The 22,726-nt window shown below is 35.1% G+C and overlaps 1 protein-coding gene and 1 pseudogene across 1 annotated transcript; both read left to right on the top strand.

The window, feature by feature from the left end:
* The first annotated feature begins 614 nt into the window (after positions 1–614).
* Positions 615–713, top strand: LOC132282635 (small nucleolar RNA R71; annotated as a pseudogene).
* A 6,553-nt stretch (positions 714–7,266) lies between these two features.
* On the top strand, positions 7,267–14,971 carry LOC132271007 (peroxidase 3-like). Its single transcript, XM_059772233.1, has 7 exons — positions 7,267–7,317; positions 9,805–9,871; positions 12,077–12,146; positions 12,217–12,451; positions 13,314–13,505; positions 13,721–13,886; positions 14,565–14,971. Exons 1-7 carry the CDS (start codon positions 7,267–7,269, stop codon positions 14,969–14,971), a joined length of 1,188 nt encoding a protein of 395 aa, XP_059628216.1.
* The last annotated feature ends 7,755 nt before the right edge of the window (positions 14,972–22,726 follow it).

The raw sequence follows: 22,726 nt of genomic DNA, 5'->3' as shown, positions 1-22,726 counted from the left end.
ATGATCTAAAACCTTGGAAACCTTAGCTTTGCATCAGAGGTGGAACATACTTCCCTTGAAAACCACCTTGGGAAGGGTTTAAGCCTTCCCCTTGGTTTCTCCAAGAGAAATTTGGGTGATTCCTCCAACTAGGATTATAGTGATTGCCATAAGGATTGTTCCCTTGATTAACAAAAGCTGCATTGACTTGTTCATGATGCTCACTTTGCACATGTCCATTGGGACAATTGGAAGTAGATTGTAAAACACTTGAATAAGTCATACATGTCTCATTGGATGCATTATGAGAATGGTTAAGGATGGAAGATACTTGATTTGCCGAGTTTTGGTTGATCAAGAATTGATCAAACCTTTGAGATAAGGATTTCATCTCGGCGGCTATTTCATTGGAATGGTTAACTTGATGTAAGCCAACACTCTTCCTTCCACTTGAATTCCTACCATTCTTAGAAGATAAAGTTCGATGCAAAGAATTTTCACTCATGCTCTCATAAAGACGTTATACGTTATCCTCATGCCTATCAATGTAAGAGCCACCCATGGAAGCATCAACCATGCCCTTGTAATTATCCGATAAGCTCTCAAAGAAATATTGAACTAATTGCCATTTAGGCATGTCATGATGTGGACACTTCTGAAGCAATTCATTGAATCTTTCCCATGCCTCATGGAACGTTTCCCCATCCTCGTGTGAAAACTCTTGAATTGAGGTTCTCATGGCATTGGTATTAGAAATCGGATAGTACTTCTTCAAGAACTCTTGTTGCATTTCTGCCCAAGAAGTTATTGAAAAAGGCCTAAGATTGTTAAACCAGTATTTTGCTTTGTCTTTAAGGGTGAATGGAAAAATTTTAAGCCTTAAGACCTCTTCTGGCATGTCCGTGTATCTCATAGTGGAACATACTTCAAGAAACTCATCCAAATGCTCGTAAGGTTCTTCACTTGGAAGTCCATGATAATTAGGAAGCATTTGAATGATTTGTGGTTTGATCTCATAGTGGTGTGCTCTAAATGGTGGCAATTGAATGCATGTGGGTGCATTGTATTCATTAGGCACATAGTGATCTCTTAAAGCAAGGGGAGGATTAGCTATTGGAGGTGCAACATGGGCACCTTGATTGCCTTGAACTATGGGAGGTTGTGGAGCATAAATTGGCCTTGGCATTCCTAATGGAACTTGGCCTTGTTGTTGTGTGGGTGAATGAATGGCCCCGGCATGCCTAATGGTACTTGCATGTTATCATGATGCACATTGGGGTGGAGGATGCCTTGTTGGTCTATGTGACCAAGGTCCTCTACATGGTCCTCATTATGTACTTCCATTGATGAAATGGATTGACTAGAACTTCCTCTTCCCCTAGGGTTTTGAACAACGGATTCAAGATGAAAATTAAGAGGGACAAGAGTAGGTTTTAATGATCTACGACCATGCATGCACAACAAAAAACAACAAGCAATAAGTAATAAACAATCACTTCACCTTCGCAACAAATCAACAATCAACAAACTTCCTCCACATACAATGATCCCATACTCCCATGCTGTCAACAATATGCAAAGAATAATAAAATTGCCTCCACGTGGGCTCATGATTTATCTAAGAATTGAAATACATGCCTCCACGTGGGCCGACGATTTAACTAGAGATTGAGTTAAGAAAGAGCTCACAAAGGGTCCTTTAGCACTTCAATTCAATTTTCAATTTTAGCTTTGCAAAAAATTTTAGATTTTAGCTTCTTCCTTACTTTTGCTTAGCTCCTTAAAATGCTCCTTTGCTCACCTTCTAGCTCAATGCACCTAGTTAAACAAGACCAGCACAATAAGTAACCAAAATGAAAATGAAAATAAAGTAAAGACACGATCAAAAGAGTACTAATTCCTAATTGATTCCACAACTATGATGTTGCCTTCAATCAATCCCCGATAACGGCGCTAAAAACTTGGTCGTGTCGTCGTCAACCAATATTTGTGCAAAAGGTGGTGTTGGACTATGGTGAGTGTGGCCAAGTTTTACATTTATAATTTGCCACTACTACCTTTCACTAAAAATATACATAGGGCGAGTAGGGATCATCCCAAGGGATTGGTGGGTCATATTAGGTTGTGGAATCGAGATTAGGGTTAGTAGGTTGAGTGATCAAAAGATTGGTTGGTGGTTGAATTACACTAAGATACAATTTAAACTAAAGTAAACAATTAAATGTAATAGGGAGAAAATAAGAGAGAGATCTCGGGGTTTAGAGATCACCACTAAGTATAACTTTTCTGCACCCTTAATGAATTATTAATGAGGGGGAAAACATGTATTGCAACAATAATGTGTGTGTGTGGTTATTTCAACAAGCATGGATGAAAAATTAAGCATATATTGTCTAAGCAATATGGTGGATAACACAATATATCAAACTAGGCCATTAATCATTTCTTTAAGCTCATAATCCAAACACTTCACAAGGTTAGAGACATATGCTACTTCCTTTCATAAGTATGGAACATCAAACAACAAGCATGGATTGTCCTCCCATTTAACATCTAAACTATAACTATACTACAATTAAGCTAATGACATGAAATTAAACTAATTAAACTAAGAGAGAGGCACAATCCATCAAGAAATGAGTATGAACCATCACATAAACCACAAGAGCATTCCATTAAGCATTATGTCTTGACAATCTCTAGATCTATAGCATTAATACACATAGATATGCATCAATAACACAAGAAATAGAGACAAATACATGAACATCTATTCTAGCATACATAAACATATGGATAGAATGAAATGATCAATTGGAAGTGTTAAACCACACAAATCATTGAATGAACAAGATCTATATATGTAAAAGTATCAAAACATGTATCACAATACAAATCCCCTTAGAAATACATAAATCAAGAAGTAGAAAGCATGCTTAGGGCTAACTCTAGCCCTAAGATGATGTCTAGCTACTCATGGATGATGTCCTCCAACCCTCAAAGGCTAACTCCATGGTAGAGATTGCTCCTCTTCTTGGTTAATGGAAGAACTCCAAACTTGTGTCTCTAGCCTTCTCTCTTCTTTTCTTCCTCACTAAGAATATATGAAAATTGTGTCTCTAGTGTATGTATGTGTCTCTCAATATATTGGCTCATATTCTTTATATAGGTAGATTAAATATCACCCCCAATGAGTTGGGCTCGTACACCAATATTCCCCCCAATGATTGGATATAAGACAACTTTTAATAAGCAGGAAATTAGATTTTCTTGTGCTTTGGAAAGTTCGATCGATCGAACCTGTGGTGAGATCAATCGAAGATGGTTGAGATCTATCGAACTTAAGCTGGATCAATCCTATATGGTGACGCCTTTTTGGATAAAGACAAATCTGAGATATTTTAAAGATATTTTTGGGAAAGAGACAAATGTGGTAAGTAGGGTGGTACAACTGGATAAGATGAAATCTTTTCGATCGATCGGAAGAAAGTTGGATCGATCGAACTTTGTGGGAACTTTAGATAAGGACAAAAAAGCTTGGATACATCTTGAAATGCTAAGATCGATGAACTTTCGATCAATCGTATATTTTCTGAGATCGATCGAACTTGTTGAATTTCCACCACTTGCTTCCTTTTGCTCCCACTTTGCTCCTTTCTTTGATTCATCTTAAGATTGCTTCAATTATGCTCTTATTTAGCTGAGTTAGCTTATTTTGGGGATAAGTACCTGAAAATGAAAATAATACAAAATCAATCTAATGCAGGAAAATAGGATAGATAAAGGTTCAAGAATACCTAAGCTTAAACAGTTTAAATGCACACTTTTCAACACTCATCACTGGTCATGGCACTTAGAGGAGAGAGGGGATCTTCCAGGCTTTATATTGTTTAGATCAGGGTTACTGGTTCTCCATTCCTACACTCATCTGGGAGCTTATCCACAAGTTCTGGAAGAACTTGCATTTTTCACCTACCACCAGAGCAGAGACTTGGCCTTTACCGTTTAGCCATTTGATCACACAGCTACTCTTAAACCAGGGGTATTAGTTTAACCCTGAGGAGATTGTAGAGCCTGACATTGACAGGGCAGAGAAAGCTTATAATCTGGCCCGGTGAAATAAGACTTTTAATTTATACCGCAAAAACAGAGCCAGCAGAGACTTCAAGATACTGCAGGTACAGCTTTAGAGAGAGGCAGCTCAGGCAGCCACAGCAGGTGATGCTTTAAAGGATGACACAGCAGATAGATCTCCTCCCAAATAGAGACGTCGCATTACCATTTCAGGTTCTACCTCCCAGCCAGACGTACCTTCTGCATCTCAGCAGACTGGCCCTTTACATGTTCTTCCTACTAAGCCGACAGCCCATACTAGCACTGATTCTAGCTACAGATTAGAGGTAGCTCAGTTGCATATAGATTTCATATCTTTCAGAGCTGATATGACTGGACGTCATGAGGATATTTAGAGGAGGCATGATGACCTGGTGAGGAGACACGACGATCTAGTGGGAGACATGATGACTTAGTTCGGATATCCGATGTGCTGCGAGATGATGTAGCTGAGGTGAGACATGAGCTTGGAGCTTTGAGGACTGCCCTTACCACTTCGCTCACTCGCCACAGTACTGAGATGTCTGCCATACTGCAGCATATACCTGTGATATTTCTGCACTATTTGGATATTTGCACTGATTTTCACTGGATATTTGATCTTACACTTATTTTCTATTTCTAGATTTTTGGATCTTTGAAATTAGTTTTGGCCACCCTATGTTATATCTTGCTATATCCCATGATATTTGCCCAATTCTCAGTATCTTTGAAATTAGTTTTGGCCACCCTATGTTATATCTTGCTATATCCCATGATATTTGCCCAATTCTCAGCATCACTTCTCATTTATATCATTGATGCATATGCTTTGACCAGTTGTTAGTGTGACCCTTTTCAGACAGGTTTTCAGAATCTAAGTTTGGGGGTGCGCCTTCTAAAGTTAAGCTTCCGTTGCCGGGTCCCTTTTGCTTCACCCATTTCGTATACTCTTTCCATTATTTGTTGGTTCTTTGTCCATTGAGGACAATGCACAGATTAAGTTTGGGGGTATCTTAGTATATCTTACATGTCGCACTTGATTTCTATGCATGTGATATAATCTATGATTCTTGGGCTTTGATTTTGATCTTTTGAGGACTATGATACTTAGAATTTAAAATTTGCTTGACTTGAGAGTCCAATACTCCTTGTATGCCTTGTGGATGCCATTTAGGAGTAAATTTTTCGAATGATTGACATCTTGCTTGCATTTGTGATTCACATCATCCTGACTTTGTGATTGTTTTGAGATTCACTCTAGGATTATACATTAGCACTGGCGCACACTAGCATTCATTTGTAGGGTACATGTTTTGTTGATTATTGAATTGGTTATATCCCAATTGAGCTAGTAGTGCACTGAAAGCTTTTATCTTGACAAAAGTGGATAACAATCTCTTTTCATTGAGTAGCCGGGATTCTAGCCTCATCAAGCACTGAATTTCTCGCACTAAAAGGTGAAGGGCCCAAACTCTAGGTTAATAATTGAATGCTTGAAAAAAAAAAAAAAAAAAAAAAAAAAAAAAAGGGTTGCAACGGTAATAAAAAGTGAGGACTTTTCTCAAAAGGTGAGAAGTGGGAAATGATTAGAAGGAGATTGTTTTGATTTGTAGCCTAGTCGATTTGAGCTTGTAAGTCCTCAGGGGTGTTTAAACGCCTAATGCCCTAAAGTCGTCTGGTTTGGGAGTCATTGACCTAACGCTCGACCTCATGGATTGCTAGAAAGCTTAATATATCAACACATTGCACCATGCTTCCATCTTTGATCCTTAGGATTAGAATAAAAAAATAAAAAAAAATCGAGTGAAAAGAATAAGCGCACCTAGTTGAATAAGTTTTAATAAAAGGTCCACTCTTTGTTTTGATGATCGGGACTAGATTTGTGTGCTAGTTTGAGGGTAAGGATATGATCACTTCTTTAGTTGGCTTAGATAGCAACATATTTGATGTCGGTTCACTTAAAAGAATTTTAGAGTTGTTTTGATTTGCATGATCATTATTTTGATGTGTGGAGGACCATATTTGTTTGCTTGATGTTGAGATTTTGGGAGATTGCTTAGAAAGGGTTAAAAAATTGCATACTTGAGGTAGTTTTCTCCCAATGCTTGTTTTGTATATTGGTACCTCTCTTATGAGAAAGAGCTCAATGTTTGTGGGTAGCATTTCTGGAAACCCTCACGAGACTTCACTCATCCACTAAGGGTAACCTAGGGGTTTAAAAGGCTTATTGCTTACACTAAATGCAATCGTGTTCCCTACTAAAGTGGCGTTATCCTTTTATTGCTTTCTAATTCATAGCTGCTTAGTTGTTTATTTCTTTCTTCTCCTTGTAATTCATTGCTAAGGACTAGCTATATCTAAGTTTGAGGGTATGATGAGTGCTCAAATGTGACGCATTTTAGCACCTAAGTTAGGGTATTTTAGTCTATTCATCTATCTTAGATACCTATTTGTGTTATTGCCTATTTCTGGTGAATAATGTTCAAACAGGCTAACAAGAGCCATTTAGACCATTTTTGGAGTTAAGGAGCAAAGTTGGAAAGAAGCTAAGAAAAATGCATCAGGGAAACTTCGATTGATCGAAGGGAAGTCCCGATCGATCGAAGTGGTCTACAATCAATCGAAATGAAGGCGGTGCCAGCTCAGCAAAGTGGATAAGGGCCGAAGATATTTTTGATGCCACGTGAGCTTCGATCGATCGAAGCAAAGTGTTTGATCGATTGAAAATCTTTGATCTATCGAAATGCCTGTTGGCAGTAAGTTGTCTAATTCCCGAGCGCGTCGATTTCTAACTACCGTGCATAGTTGCGAATTTCCTCCAATCAGAGGCTATTATTCTTACTTGGTCCTTACTCAAAGAAGTGTGTAATTAATTTATTGAACAGTATTGTAGTAGATAGATATTAGAAATTATTATTACCAAATATAGAATAGATAGTTTTTCTCTCTAGAATTAGAGTTTTGAATAAAAAAGCAAGGATGAAGATGATGATGCCAACCTCCAAGCTAGCCCTTGAGGGTTTTATGTCCACTTCAATGAGTGGCTAAATCATTCTCTTGGGGCTAGAGATAGCCTTTAGACTTGCTTCTCAAACCTAGCTTTTGTGTATTTTTGGGGATTTTAGTTGTAATAGATGTGTTGACCATGAATAAATATAGATCTTGTGATTTCTACTTGATTTGTATGGATTAATGCTTTCAATTGATTATTTAGCTCTAGTCATATGTTTATGTATGCTAAAATTGATGTTCATGTTTTTATCTCTAGATTTAATGAATTTGATGCATGTCTATGTGTATTGATAATGCTAATCTAGTGATGGTCAAAGCATGGTGCTTAATGGAACACTTGTGTGATTTATTTGATGGTTCATACTTGTTTCTTGATAGATTATATCACATCTCTAGTTTAATTAGTTTAATTTCATGTCTCTAGCCTAGTTGTAGTGTAGATGCTTTAATTTCTTAGGTAGGTGAACAATCCATTCTTGTTTCTTGATGTTCCATACTTGTGAATACAAAGAGTGTATATCTCTAAATATTTGTGTATGCATTAATTGTGGTTTAATTGAATGGAATCTTGGTCTCATTTGATAGGTTGTGTTATTCATTAAAATTGGCTAGATAATCTATACTTATTTGCAATTCATGCTTAGTTTTAATTAATGTCACACACAGACACACAAAGTTATAATTTAAATTTCCCCATTAATATACAATTACTAGTGTTTGATGAAGTGAAACTTAGTGGTGACTCTATGTCCCAAGACCTCTCTCCTATATATTTTCCTTATTTTCTAGATTGCTCTCTTTTTACTTGCATCAATCTTTTATTGCATTGTAGCTTAAGTAATCATTCACCAACAATTTATGATCATTCGGCCTACTAATCCGATATTAATTTCCATCACAAATATACCTTCAATTCCTTGGGATGATCCCTACTCACTCTAACTATATTTTTAGTTAAAAGTGGTAGTGGCATTTTATAAATTTAAACTTGACCACATTACACATATTTTTATTGCAATTTGGTGCATTGACATGGCACACACCACCTGGCGGTCCAAACGGGCGGCTAAACTTTTAAGCTTTTAATCTTCCTCACAGATAATTTTAATTTATGAGTCATTTTCCAGTGGGAAAAAATTGGATTCATTTTGTACCTTTTTATGTTAAATGTTCGATAATAATGATTCAACTATATATGTAGATATATATATAGTTAAGACACGACTTCTAATGTTTCACACTAAAATTTATTTCGTATGTTGGGCCACCAAGAGTGATATTACTTGCTTGAAACTGATCCAATTTACTTTGTAGACTCTGGTGCATCAAGAGAACAAATTTCCTTGGTAGATCATTTGGAAATGACTGAAATTTAATGGGCATCTAGCCCAATTAATGGTCCACAATGAAAGTGTCCCGGCTATTCACGGAACGTGAGAAGCAGATGATGTGCTAAAGATTCAAAATCCATTTTCATCTATATATATAAAAAAAAGAAATAAACCCATTGGATTTAAAACCTACCCCTAGAGGGGGATAAGGCTAAGCGGAGCGAAAATGGTTTTTCATGAGCAGGGAAACGAAAACTATTAGCCCCACACGAGGTTTCATCGATGGCATATATATATATGTGCATGTAGTTTCCCTAAGCTACCATATTGAATCATATAAAAATCATTAGAATCAGGCATCATATTCAATTGCAAGTGGACACAGGGACGGAGTCCGCGTATGCCGAAGGCCTGACCCTGCTTACTATAATATATGCACTATATTTATATATTTTTATATGTATATATGAAAAAATTTATATAATATCCCCTCTAAAATTTTTTTTCTCTAAAGTTATCTTTTAAATTTTCTATTCCTTCTCTTTTATGCTTTTTAAATTCGTTTAATTTCCTTTAAGATAAAGTAAAATTTTCTTTTTTTAAATCAAACTTTATTTTTTTTCCCTTTCAAAATTCTCTCATTTTTCTTTTCTTTAAAATTTTTTTGTTAACTATTAATCTTTCTTAAATTACTCGTTAATTGACATATTATTTTGAGTAAAATTTTCTTGATTTATAAAATCTTTATTTATTGTCGTGACTATTGATTTTTATTTATTTATTTATTTATTTTCCTCCTTCTCCTCCTCTAACTCCGCCCCTGAGTGGACAAATGTATTTGCGAGGCTCCTAACTTGGTTTAATTTTTGCAGTTTTTAAACTTACTTTACATTCTTTTACTTCAACTATTACATCTTTGCAAGTCATAGTTAGAGTGGTTACCCAGATTTGGGGTTGCCGTCACTATTTTATTGCTGCTATTATTTTACTATTGCTACTATGTATGGCTCATGAAGAAGTTGGAAGAGAAAAATTAAAATAGAGCAAGAAGAAGAACATATATGTACTGATAGGGAAAAATATAAACCTACCCTACCCTCGATAAGATTGATTATATTTCATTATCGTGGTTCAACAGGGTAAGAATAATCCTATCATAATTGGAGGAGGTCAAAAGGATTATTCATATCCCCGACAAATTTGGCAACAAATCTCCTATGATCTCGCACAAGCGGAAGATAAGATCAACCATCGACATCGGTGGAACCAATTAGATTCCAATCGACAACCATAAATAGGGCACCAAACCGTTAAAGAATGTAGGAGAAAAAACTCCTAAACAAAAGATAAATAGTTATTATGTGATACGATTACAAATACTAACTAGATTGTCGGAGGGTTCTTGGCTGGTACCCCACCGGTGTCATTCGAAGTGACGTCCCTTTGTTTTGCAGGTAAACGCTGTCGTTCCGAGTCGTGAGAATTTACGCATCAACATGTATAAAAAATTTTTGTTTTTGTTTTGGTTAAGTAAAGAGATAATATTTTCTTATGTGGGTTGCATTAAATTAAATAAATACATTATTATTCGTTTGACTGAATTTCTTAAGACATTTTTGTCAATGTGAATGTTGCAGTTCACATCCTCTTCTGATTCACGTCTCTGATCACATTAATTAAACTACTCCTAGACGTGTTTTCCGTTCTAATCACATGCAAACTAGTACTATTGGTCCATCGTCTCTCAATGACGGTGTAATAATAATATTTTTTTTGATAAATTAAAAATAATAATATTATTAGTAAAACTAATAATAATAATGAAATTAAAAATAATAATAGTATTAGTAAAACTGATAATAGTACCCGAAAACACGGTTAAGAAATCTTAAACTAGTATCCGAAATCTTAAACTAGTATGGTTGACTTTGACATTTCCCTTGCAACATCAAATACTTTAATTTCATTTTATTATGCTTGAAGCATCAGCCTAATGTGTTTATGATGTTACCTACTCCAGAATGGATAAACCATTCACCTTATGTGCTAATAAAATTAATCTTTATTATTCAAATTAAGTTTTTTTTTTTTTTTGAAAATCTTCAGCTATTATATATATAGATGAAGTGATTGTCCTTTTACTTAATCTGTTATGTGAATTGAAAAGTTCTATGCTGTGGCACTTTTTTTTTTTTCCCTCTAATTTTGTCATTTATTAATTTTGTCTTCATTTTTGAAGGCTTTTATATTTTTACACTTTATTATTAAAAAGAAAAAAGAAAAAAGAGAGATCAAGAGAGATGTGACCATTGTGTGTTGTACCTTAATCCTTGGAAGTGGGCCAGGGAAACACCAAGTCCCTGCTCATTGAGCCTCGTGATAGCTATTGGGGCTATGCTCTCTGCTTGAATTTCTCACCCAACCCAATTTATTATTATTTTTTTTTAAAGAAACCATGCTTCCATCACCAATTTCCTCTCTTCACACACACACACACACAAACAAAGTATGATGAAAACTGTTGTGGGGTATAAAGAAAATAAAATTATTAACTCAATCAAGTAATATTTCAAAATATAGCTATCTAATTGACTAATATATTGGGGCAATCCCAAAGGTTGGCTTAGTGATAAAATCGATCACTTAGGTTTTGGTGTCCTCATAGAACCAGGTCTCTTGAATATCTCGGGTTATTTTTAAAAAAAAAAAATTGAAAAGAAAAAAGACTAATATTTTGAGGCATCTCTAATTATTTTTTGTCAAAATAAAAAAGAAAAAAAAAAATTTAATGAAAGGAAAAAAATAATAATTGGAAAATAATTGAGAGTCAGAAAGTTAGCTGAACAACTCCAACTAATTAATGTGAGTGTGGGACATCTCTCATTAATATTGCAGGTGTTACAACCTTCACTCACATAAAATTAGTCAAATTTACTCCACTTGCGGACTTCCTATTATTGGTCATAATTTATTGTATCAGCATCTAGCTAGGTGGATTTAATCAATTTAGCTATATTTCAAATTTAAACCCAAAACTCTAATTAAATTAAATTCATTTAATTTTGGGTAGATAGGAACAATAGTTTAAGCAACCAGCCGTCACCAACTAACGAGATATTTTTCTTTAATTTTAATGTACAAAAAGAACACTCTATGACATGTTTGATTGAAACCCTAATTATAAGGTGGATCTATTCAATTAATTATACATCACATCCCTTAGATTTTTAGATAAATTAATGGATACATAAATCATAATCAGAGTTGATTTAATTCGAGGAGTACTAAGGTGAAGCCAATTAAGTTAGGAAAGTCTGAAAATGTGAACATGCATGTGCATGTAAAGCCAGTGAAATTAATGGTTCGTGCTGCATATATATATTAAAACATATATATAAATATGGACTCACATATTGGTCTCTTTGAAGACCATATATAGTGGAAGGAATAACATGCAATGATAAAATTTCTGATGAATTTTAAACAAAACCTAATCCTAGCCATGTTCACTGCAAACAATAAAGAAAAACCTAATCAATTATTAAGAAATATCGATATATATATATACACACGCACATACACACGCAATGACGCAAAATGTACCGGTCAACTTGAAAATGTATATCTCTCTGTGATCTGCATGCTTTATTAAAATGTAGTGCTTACCTGTTTTCATGCAAGGATATCAATGAAAATTGTAGATGATAACGCGGTGACGAAGATTGTTGGGTTGTATATATAAGCATGCATTGTGCCTGAAGCTTTGAGGTGCACAAAACACACACACAAACACACACAGACACACACACAAACACACGCTGAGAGAGATGAAGGCCAACTTCTTTTTGATAACTGTTGTTGTCCTTGGAGTACTAGGAGTTAGCCATGGAGGTGAGCTGAGGAAGAATTTTTATAAAAAGAGTTGTCCCCTCGCCGAGCAGATCGTGAAGAACATTACATGGCAACATGTGGCTAACAATTCAGCTTTGCCTGCTAAGTTTCTAAGGATGCATTTTCATGATTGTTTTGTTAGGGTAAGATATTTCTTTTCAGCATTGCGATTTGCACGCGCACGCATACATATATGTGTGCGATTTGCACGCATACATATATGATTGTAGTATCATTATTAAAGGTCATACCAATGGTGTAGTACCAATAATATGATCTTTCCTATTCAAATTTCCTACGTTGGTTTCCTCTGTTGGGGCCTGTTTGGTATGCAATTTGATTTTGGTGTTTTTGTTTTTGTTGGGGACTACAGTAGTAAACAGTGAAAAAAAATGTGTTTGATAAAAATTATTTTATTTTGCACAGTGTCAAAATGTTATTTTTATATATATGTTTTAGCACTTCCGTAGCGATGAACAATATATATATATATAATTTGATAAACTATTTTTAAAATTAGCAACACTTTTTTACCAAATATATTTCATGTTTTGAAAATCTTGCAACAAATAGATGTTATCAAATATGCTTCCAATTACTATTTGATCAAATTAAAATACTCTGTACCAAAACATTTGTTTGTTTTGTTTCCGCTTAAAACAAAACGCATACCAAATAGGCCTAAAGAAAAGTTGAGAGCTCAAAATGCAATATTGTAATGGTGTGTTCATTTGTTTAAACTTTCGAATATACTATATATTAGACAATTAATCATGATATTTGGGGTTTTGTCCCGGCGAGCTTTTGTACAAAGCGCCCCTCCACACGGTCAGATAAAACACGGGTCTTCACCCACGGGTGTCAAATGTTCGTTTCCCTTTCCTTGAGACCAGTCTTACATGATTATCCAAACTTGGCATAATGATATAGATGATGCATCATTATTTTATTATTATTATTATTTTTTTTTCTAAAGACTTGTTTGGTTGTTTGATTTCTCTGCAGGGTTGTGATGCCTCAGTGTTGATAAACTCTACGACAAATAACACAGCTGAAAAGGACGCAGTTCCAAACCAATCATTGGCTGGATTCGATGTTATTCATGATATAAAGACCCAATTAGAGAAGACTTGTCCAGGGGTAGTTTCATGCGCGGATATTGTCACCTTAGCTGCCAGAGACTCAGTTTCCTTCCAAGTAAGTCTCAAATCATATTGAAGGGAAAAATAAATAAATAAATAAAAAGCATACGATAAGACTCTAGAGAGTCTAAAAGTAATTAAAGGGTCTTTGTCAGGGTGTAACTTGTCTATTTTCAAAATGGAAGAGAGGGTTCCAGTTCGGACGTGCAAAAAAGGTGTATATGTTTGCTAAAACTGAAATTAAATAAATTGTTGCATCCATACATGCAGTTCAATAAATCAATGTGGGAAGTGCTAACTGGAAGAAGAGATGGACGGATTTCTCGTGTTTCGGAGGCCCTTGCCAACATACCTTCGCCATTCTCCAACTTCACCATCCTCAAACAAGCTTTTGCCAACAAAACTCTCTCTCTCAAGGATCTTGTTGTTTTATCAGGTAAGTGTGTTGCCACTTTAATTATTTCAAATCACAAAATTTTATTCGATTCAGTTTTTTTGAAAATCAGAAAACTCTACCAAAACTTGTTTGGTTGTGATTTTTGTGAAATTGTTTTTTCAAAAATCCAGTTAAAAAAAAAACGTATGATTTCAGTAAACTATCTTTTATAGTTGTCCGAAGTTGTTTTTTTATTTTTTGAGTCTTTGAAACCGTGTTTCCCAATCCCATAAAAAAAAATGGTCAGATTCATACAATTTGAAAATTACGAATAAAATAAATTAATTTTGTAGTTAATCAAATGTACCCTTATTTAACCCCAAGGGGTTAGCCTAATGGAAAAGATTTGGTCCTTGAAGTCTCCTAAAGCTTCAGGTCTCAAGTTCGATTCCTTCTAAGTTCGAACAATTCTTTGAGATTACAATCGCGTCGGACATAGTCCGAGCATTGAACACCCTCTTACCAAAAAGAAAAAAAAAAAAAAATGTACCCCTATTTTAATTTATTATCTGAAATTCTGTTATTCCAAAGAGAAATGGGATCTCATAAAGGATTGAAAACCAATTCTCAAAAGGATTTGACTCGTAAACATAACGTTAGGAGCTAGTTCATCTATAATATGTGCATGTCATGAAATTAATGAAACATTTAATTAAGAATTAGCTTTTGGTCGATCAGGTGCACACACCATTGGTGTTGGACACTGCAGTTTCTTCAGCAACAGGCTGTACAATTTCACCGGCAAAGGCGACGCAGATCCTTCTCTGAACTCCACCTATGCTGCTACATTGAAAACCAAGTGCCAAAGCCTTTCAGACAACACAACTACAGTTGCAATGGACCCCGGGAGTTCGCTAGCATTCGACAACCATTACTTCGCTAACTTGAAGCTGCGACAAGGCCTTTTCCAATCTGATGCTGCACTTTTAACCAACAATGGTGCTAGCAACATTGTGGATGAGATGCTGGTTGGCTCCGCGAAGTTCTTCACCGAGTTCAGCCAATCGATGAAGAGGATGGGTGCCATCGGTGTGCTCACTGGAACTTCAGGAGAGATAAGGAGAAAGTGCAGTGTCGTTAATTAATTCCTAATTGAGAGTTGGAGGTTGAGTATCTGTATTAGTAGCTGAAGCTACTAATTTCTTTAATTTTTTGTACGTTTTTCTTCAAATAATCATTATTAAACATGCAAAGTAATTGGTTATTTTAATTTTGCTGTAATGTGATAATAAAATGTTTCATGGGGTTTTCTTTGAATCCACTTCAAAAGCCTTCAATCTAGATGATGTAATTTGGAAAATTCAACGTTCTTCTATCTTATTGTTTCCATTAAGTGGCTTGTTTATACATGCTATCTAAAGAATTATAATGTGTTGTGAGATTATATATACCGTACGAGGCACTTAATTGAAGAAGGAGAACACACACAATTTTTATAATTCTCAAATTTTGATATATTATTTCATCTCACTTTTTGCTCACAAAATGATTCAAGAACATGTATAATCAATTCCATAGTTGAGAAGATAAAGAGTGGGTAATTCATTCCATTTCGATTTATGAATAATTCAAAAAATTTATAAAGAAGTTAACTCAGTGCATGTGAGACTTTGTTATAGCTCAGGTGGGAAGCCGAGCTAGTAATATGTGACTAAAAATCAAAAAAAAAAATTAAAAAATTGTAATGTGATTTTTTTTTTTTACATAATATTATTCTAAATAGTTAATAGTATAAGATACAATTAAAAAAAGGAGACTTAAGTAGTTATGAAAGACTACATCAAAAAGAAAGAAAAGAAAAATAAAGAAGAGGAAACCATAAGTTACAAATAAAAAGATATTGTAAGGAAAAAACACCGTTCAAGAATTAAACTTTATTTAACAATTAGCTTCAATGTTTGAAAAACAAAAATTTGATTACTTTTATTCGACTTTGAAAGAGAATTGTTTTTTTACTATGATGAAATATTAAGCGAAAAAATATAACATTTTTACTAAACAAATTATAATTAGTAGGAACAAAATAGAGAAGTGCTTTAATATATATATATATATATATGTGTGTGTGTGTGTGTGTGTGTGTGTAGAATAACCCCAAGAGGTTAATTGGCTCAAGTGGGTAACTCACTTGACTCTGGTGCTTCACTGAACATTAGGTCTAAGGTTTGACTCCGTTTGAGTGCAACCAATTCCTTAAAAAGGGATTTGTGAGTTAAATAAATATATATCACAAAGAATAGCTATGGAATTTGCCATCTAGCATATAGCATATATGATTATATTATTTTTATTTATTTATTTATTTTTTTTGGGAAATTGAAGCAATTTTTATAGAATTGAGAAATGTACAATTGGCAAAGGTCAAGGAAAAGAAAATGAACTGGCCTAAATAGGAAAGCCCGAAAGAAAACAACTGGCCATATAGGCCCACCACACAATATAACCCAATCAACATCAGGCCCCTAGGCCTTACAACATTTGAACAATAACTACTCCGGTGAGAACCGCCTCTTAAAAAATAAACTTGATTTTAGCATTTAATTAATCATTTTAAGTATTCGTTTTACATAGTGTATGTAGGCATTTAGCATGTTAGTGGGTAGTAAATTATCTTAATGAGAATTAGTATATGAGAGTTAGTGTGATGATAAAAGTTATGTAAAACCAAGGGTCATGAGAGTTAAGTGTAAATGGTTATGTTAGTGGGAATTAAACCTCCTAAATACCATGTTAGTGGGAGTAGTGGGAGTTAAGCCTAAAGTTATGTTAGTGCGAGTAATCAGGCACTTAGATGTAATTGTTACACCTATATTCATGTGGCCTATATATTTATGTACTCTAGTCAAATAATTATAGAAGTAGAATAAAATACTTTTCCAAGTATTTCTCCATATCATTCTCTTCCAAAATATTATCGAGTGTTGTGTATATCTAGGCTACTATTTCCAACAAAGTGATATCAGAACAAAAGCCAACAAACTGGTATCAGAGCCAGGTTCCATATCGGAGCCAGGTCATTATCAGAGCCAGATTTCATGTTCAAAACCTAGACGATCCTGAAGGTCTGACGAAGTTGATCCTAGAAGGTTCAACATTTGGGAAAAACATGTTTCTCCTTGATGATAATGAAGGGGAGAAAATGTATTTTCTTAGTGAGACTATGATGTTTTCTAATTACAAGAGAATAAGAATCATCATGACTTCATACCTCAAAACATGTGATTTGTGGGATGTTGTTGGAGAAGAGCCAAAGAATGGCATGTCCAACACGATTCGTGTGAAGAAAGAAGAGAAGGCATTGGTAGTGTTGCAAAAGGCAATACATCAAGAAATTTGGGAGTATTTTGGAGAGTCCAAAACCCCAAGTTGTGTTTGGAAGATACTCGAGACCAACGTTTCCAATCATAGAGGTGAATCACTACCCATAGAGTATTGGGTACAATGCTTTGAGGATGATGAGTTTACGAAAGATGATTATGAAAGTCTTGATGACAAAGATGTGGAGAATGAAGAGATGTATCATGCAAATGAAGTCAAAGATTTTGGAGATTCAAAAGTTGAAGGAGCATTTGAAATGGTGAATAAGGAAGAGGTAAGAACAGGTGTTAAAGAAGAGATTAAAAAAGTATAGGAGAATGAAGTGAAAATAGAAGATTTAGAAGAAAAAAGTGCTAAAGTAGAGGCAAAAATTCAAGTTGGTAAGTTAACACTTTCAGGCATGGTTACAAATTCCACCTTGAAAGAAGTTATATTTGATTTATTTTATGAAATTATTATTTCTTCATATTCATCAAATAATGATTATTTTGTGGAGAATGATGAACTTCTCTTAAAGAAAATTGTTCCAATTAATTATGAGATTGAAGTTAAAGGCGTGAAGAATTTTTCAAATTATTTTTTACAAGATAGTTCGGAGAATTTGGTAACTGACATAGGTTGGGTGAATATGGAATTATTTTTTGATTCCAAAGAAGAAGCACATAAGAAGTTCAAGAAGTTTCAAGAATTCAAGAAGAGAGAAAACGAATGGGGCGCCCATGTGAAGAAGATAAATGTTGATCGTAAGAGGGCATTATTCAAGCATTTGAAGAAGTTTCATAAGCCCTACACATCAATGGAAATGGCCAAGAAGAATGAAGCTATTGAAGGAGGTGGAATTGAAGGTAAACCATCGAACCTTTGATCAAGCTCCTAAGATTAATAAGAAGGTTTTTCAAGTTACAAAATCAAGTTTAAAGGGGGGTGTTGAAAAATAAACTTGATTTTAGTATTTAATTAATAATTTTAAGTATTTGTCTTACATAGTGTATGTGGGTATTTATCATGTTAGTGGGTAGTAAATTATCTTAATGAGAATTAGTATATGAGAATTAGTGTGATGGTGAAGTTATGTAAAATCAAGGGTCATGAGAGTTAATTCTAAATGGTTATGTTAGTGGGAATTAAACCTCCTAAATACCATGTTAGTGGGAGTAGTGGGAGTTAAGCCTAAAAGTTATGTTAGTGTGAGTAATTGGGCACTTAAATGTAATTGTTACACCTATGTTCATATAGCTTATATATTCATGTACTTTAGTCAAATAATTGTAGAAGCGGAATAAAATACTTTTCCAAGTATTCCTCCATATCATTCTCTTCCAAAATATTATTGAGTGATGTGTATATCTAGGGCACTATTTCCAACAAAGTGGTATCAGAGCAAAAGCCAACACAGCCATTACTGGCAACAAGTTAGCAGCAATTTCATTGCCTAAGATGGATCATCCGGTGGATGAATGAATGAAGAAGGTAGACCCCAAACATCACGGGCACGCCGAGCAGCCACAACGTCTTTGATTGACAAAGGTAAGAGCCGTTCCTTGATTGAATTTGTGATATTTTGTAGAATAAAGTTTTGTGAGGAAGAAAGATCCTTAAAGATTCTTGCATTCCTTTCCGCCCAAATTTGGTAAGTGGATGTTGAGAGTGCCAACTTGTTTTTGGCATTCGAAATATTCTTTGATGACCAGTGATATGAAGCCCAAAAGATAAAATCATTTCAATGTGCCAGAGTGTAAAAAACCATGTGTGTTTTGGATATAAAACCAGATGGGGGCAGTGAATGAGCAGGAAAAGAATAGGTGATTTAGTAATTCAAAGGCACAAGGAACAATGATTCAGTATGTGCCATTGATCGATTGTCTAGTGTGGCCAATTTAACTTTATGCCTTAGGAAGGACATGGAGCTCCAAACCAGTTGATACCATGGGGCATGATTTGCAGGAGGGGAGAAGGGGGGGGGGGAGTGTGCTTTAGTGAAAATTTATCATTTGGGGAAGGTATTTGAATTTAAGTAAAGTGTTGTGTTGCAAAATTGAGCTAACTTGCTCAGTGAGAACAACTTTCTTTGGTACTCGGCTCTGGTTCTTTCTTTTTAGAATGTACAAATCTTTTAAACTTTTTGCATAGGTCAGAATTTGTCTAATGGCATCTAAGAGATGAAGATTGATTTTGACTTGCCAAAATATTTCAATTATTTCATTCACCTTTCCTTGTTGTCTTTCAAAATATGTGGACACTTTCAAAGCATCCGAAAATAGAGCCTTTGGCTCAAAAGATTTTTCAAAAACATTTGATGAGGAATTCTCAACAATGGGGTCCTTTTTGCTAAGTGAAGGAGGAATATGATATGAAACGGGAAGGGTGTCAACGCTAGGTTGCATGATGAGTACTGAAAAGTGCGTATTTAAACCCCTTAAGCTTAGGCATTCTAATACCTTTATCTATCTTACTTTACCGTTTTAGATTGATTTTGTGTTATTTCCATTTTCAGGCACTTATCCCGAAAATAAGCTAAGTCAGCCAAATAAGAGCTTAATTGAAGCAATTCTGAGATTAAATAAAGAAAGGAGCAAAGTGGAGAAAGAAAGAAGCAAAATGAAGCAAAGCAGTAAGTTCGATCGATCCAAGTTCAAGGTTCAATCGATCGAACAATGATCGATCTCAGCACTTCAAGATAGATCCAAGCCTTGACCCAAAGTACTTCAGTCCAAAAGTTCGATCGATCCAACATCATTCTTCGATCGATCGAACACCTTTGTCCTTATCCAAATGATTGATCATATCCACAGCTGTACCACCCACTAACCACTTTTGTCCTTTTCCCATAAATATTTCCCATAAATATCTCAGATTTGTCTCTTTCCAAAAAGCTCAGCCAGTTGGATCGATCCAGCCTAAGTTCGATCGATCTCACTTACTTTCGATCGATCTCACTTACTTTAAGTGCGAAAAAGTTAAAATTCCATCTCATTGAAAGTTGTCCTTTATCCAATCATTAGGGAATATTGTGTGCACGACCCCAGCTCATTTTGGGTGTCATTTTGACCTACCTATATAAGGATAAGGATTGCTTTTTCAAAGGGAGCCAAAAAAACATTATTATTTTTCATATCATCTCTTGGAGAGGAAGCTTAGAGGAGGAGGAGGCTAGAGACACCATTGGAGATCTTCATCAACAAGGAGCAAACCTCTTTCATGGAGTTAGCCCTTGAGGGTTGGAGCATCATCACCATGAGTGGCTAGACATCCTCTTGGGGCTAGAGTTAGCCCCAAGCATGCTTTCTATATCTTAATCTTGTGTATTATTGAATGATTAGTGTTGTAATTGATGTTTTGACACTTTGATATATATAAATCTTGTTTATTCAATGATTTATGTGGTTTAATGCTTCTAATTGATCATTTCATTCTATTCATATGTCTATCTATGCTATAATTGATGTTTATGTTCTTGTCTCTAGATTTTGTGTTATTGATGCATGTCTATGTGTATTGATGCCATAGAAACATTGTGCTTAAAAGAATGCTTTTGTGATTCTCTTGATGGTTCATGCTTATCTCTTGATGGATTCTGCCTCTCCCCTAGTTTATTTTCATGCTAGCAGTGTAGATGTAGTGTAGTTGTAGTGTAGTGTTAAATGGGAGGACAATCTATGCTTGTTGTTTAATGATCCAAGCTTTTGAATGCAATTAGCATATGTCTCTAATCTTGTGTTGTATTTGGATTGTGAGCTTAATGAAAGGATTAATGACTTGGTTTGATTTATTGTGCCTTTCACATGTTGTTTAGACAATATATGCTTCATTGCTTAGATATATTGTGCCTTTCACATGATGTTTAGACAATACATGCTTAACTAGTCATCCTTACTTGTTGAATCGACCAAATACGCACACACCAATATTGTAACGCCCTAATTGCCCCCATTAATCACTTGCCAATAATATAGAAATGCATTGCTTGGTGGTGATCTCTAAACCCCAAGACTCTTCTCTCTCTTTCTTACTCTTAATTGCACTCTTTTGTTATTACTTAGTTTAATCTAGTTGCTCTTTAATCAACCAACCAACCAATTGTTTGATCACTCGACCTACTAGCCCTAATTGTGATTCCACAATCAACTCCGACATTGCTTAATCCCCATAATCCCTTAGGACGATCCTTACTCACTCTTGCTACGTTAGTAATAGTGTTGGTAGTGGTTTTTATAAATTTAAACTTGACCCAAAAAGGCTTTCCTTGAACCGCACATTCACTACATCAATTTTGGCGTGTAGGAACGGCACTCGCTCGCGCTCGTCAAATTTTGGCGCCATTGCTGGGGATTTGTTGATTAGATTTGGCAACGTCGGATTTCTAGAATTGATTAGGATTAGTACTCTTTTGATCGTGTTTTTATTTTATTTTTATTTTTCTTTTTGGTTACTTATTGTGTTGTTCCTACTTAACTAGGTGCATTGTTGGAGAGAAAGCAAGCAAAGGAGCCATTGAGCATTCAATTCAAGCAAGCAAAGAAAGGAAAAATGCTAAAAACTTAAAAAAAAAAAAATTTGCTAAGCTAAGCTTTAAAATTTGGAGTTGAAGTGCTAAAGGACCTTTGTGAGATTTTCTTTACTCAATCCCTTAGTTAAATCGTCAGCCTGCGTGGAGGCTTATTTTTTATTGTCTTGCATCATTGAGTTAAAGTATGGGAGTATGAATTTAATGTTTGTGGAAGAAGTCTAATTGCATTGTTGTGAAAGTATAGTGTTTGTCATTCTTTGTGTTTGTTGTGTTTTGTATTGTGCATGCATGGGCGTCGTTCATTGAGACCAACTCTTGGCCCTCTTGATTTGCATCTTGAATCTATCGTTAGAAATCCTAGGGGAAGAGGAAGTTCAAATAGAGCCAATCTTTCAATGGATGACCATAATGATGACCATATTGAGGACATTGGTCACATAGACCAACAAGGTATCATTCATCCTAATATGCACAATGAAAACATGCAAGTACCATTAGGCATGCCAAGACCATTCATCCAACCACAACAACAACAAGGCCAAGTTCCGTATGGAATGCCAAGGCCAATGTATGCTCCACAACCTCCCGTTATTAATCAAGGAATTCATAACCAAGGTGTTCATGTTGCACCTCAAGTAGCTAATCCACCTTTTGCTTTGAGAGATCACTATATGCCTAATGAATACAATGCACCCACATGCATTCAATTGCCAGCATTTAGAACACATCATTATGAAATTAAAGCACAAACTATTCAAATGCTTCCTAACTTTCATGGACTTCTTAGTGAAGAACCTTACAAGCATTTGGATGAGTTTCTTGAAATATGTTCCACCGTAAAATATACGGATATGCCGGAAGAGGTCTTAAGACTCAAACTTTTTCCATTCACATTAAAGGACAAAGCAAAATATTGGTTTAACAATCTTAGGCCTTTTTCAATCACTTCTTGGGCGGAAATGCAACAAGAGTTTTTAAAGAAGTACTATCCGGTTTCTAAGACCAATGCCATGAG

This window comes from Cornus florida, unplaced genomic scaffold (assembly GCF_030987335.1).
Source record: "Cornus florida cultivar Cherokee Brave unplaced genomic scaffold, ASM3098733v1 CherokeeBrave_3.0.0_Hap2_Chr01, whole genome shotgun sequence".
NCBI classification, from domain to species: Eukaryota; Viridiplantae; Streptophyta; class Magnoliopsida; order Cornales; family Cornaceae; genus Cornus; species Cornus florida.
The sequence above is the reverse complement of the archived record's forward strand: the minus strand, read 5'-3'. Positions and strand labels throughout refer to the sequence as shown.

Coding starts and splice junctions, on each gene's coding strand:
- LOC132271007 (XM_059772233.1), top strand. CDS start 7,267: ATGCTTTCAATTGATTATTTAGCTCTAGTCATATGTTTATGTATGCTA. Junction 7,318..9,804: donor TATGTTTATGTATGCTAAAA/TTGATGTTCATG, acceptor AATACTAACTAG/ATTGTCGGAGGGTTCTTGGC. Junction 12,452..13,313: donor TTCATGATTGTTTTGTTAGG/GTAAGATATTTC, acceptor ATTTCTCTGCAG/GGTTGTGATGCCTCAGTGTT.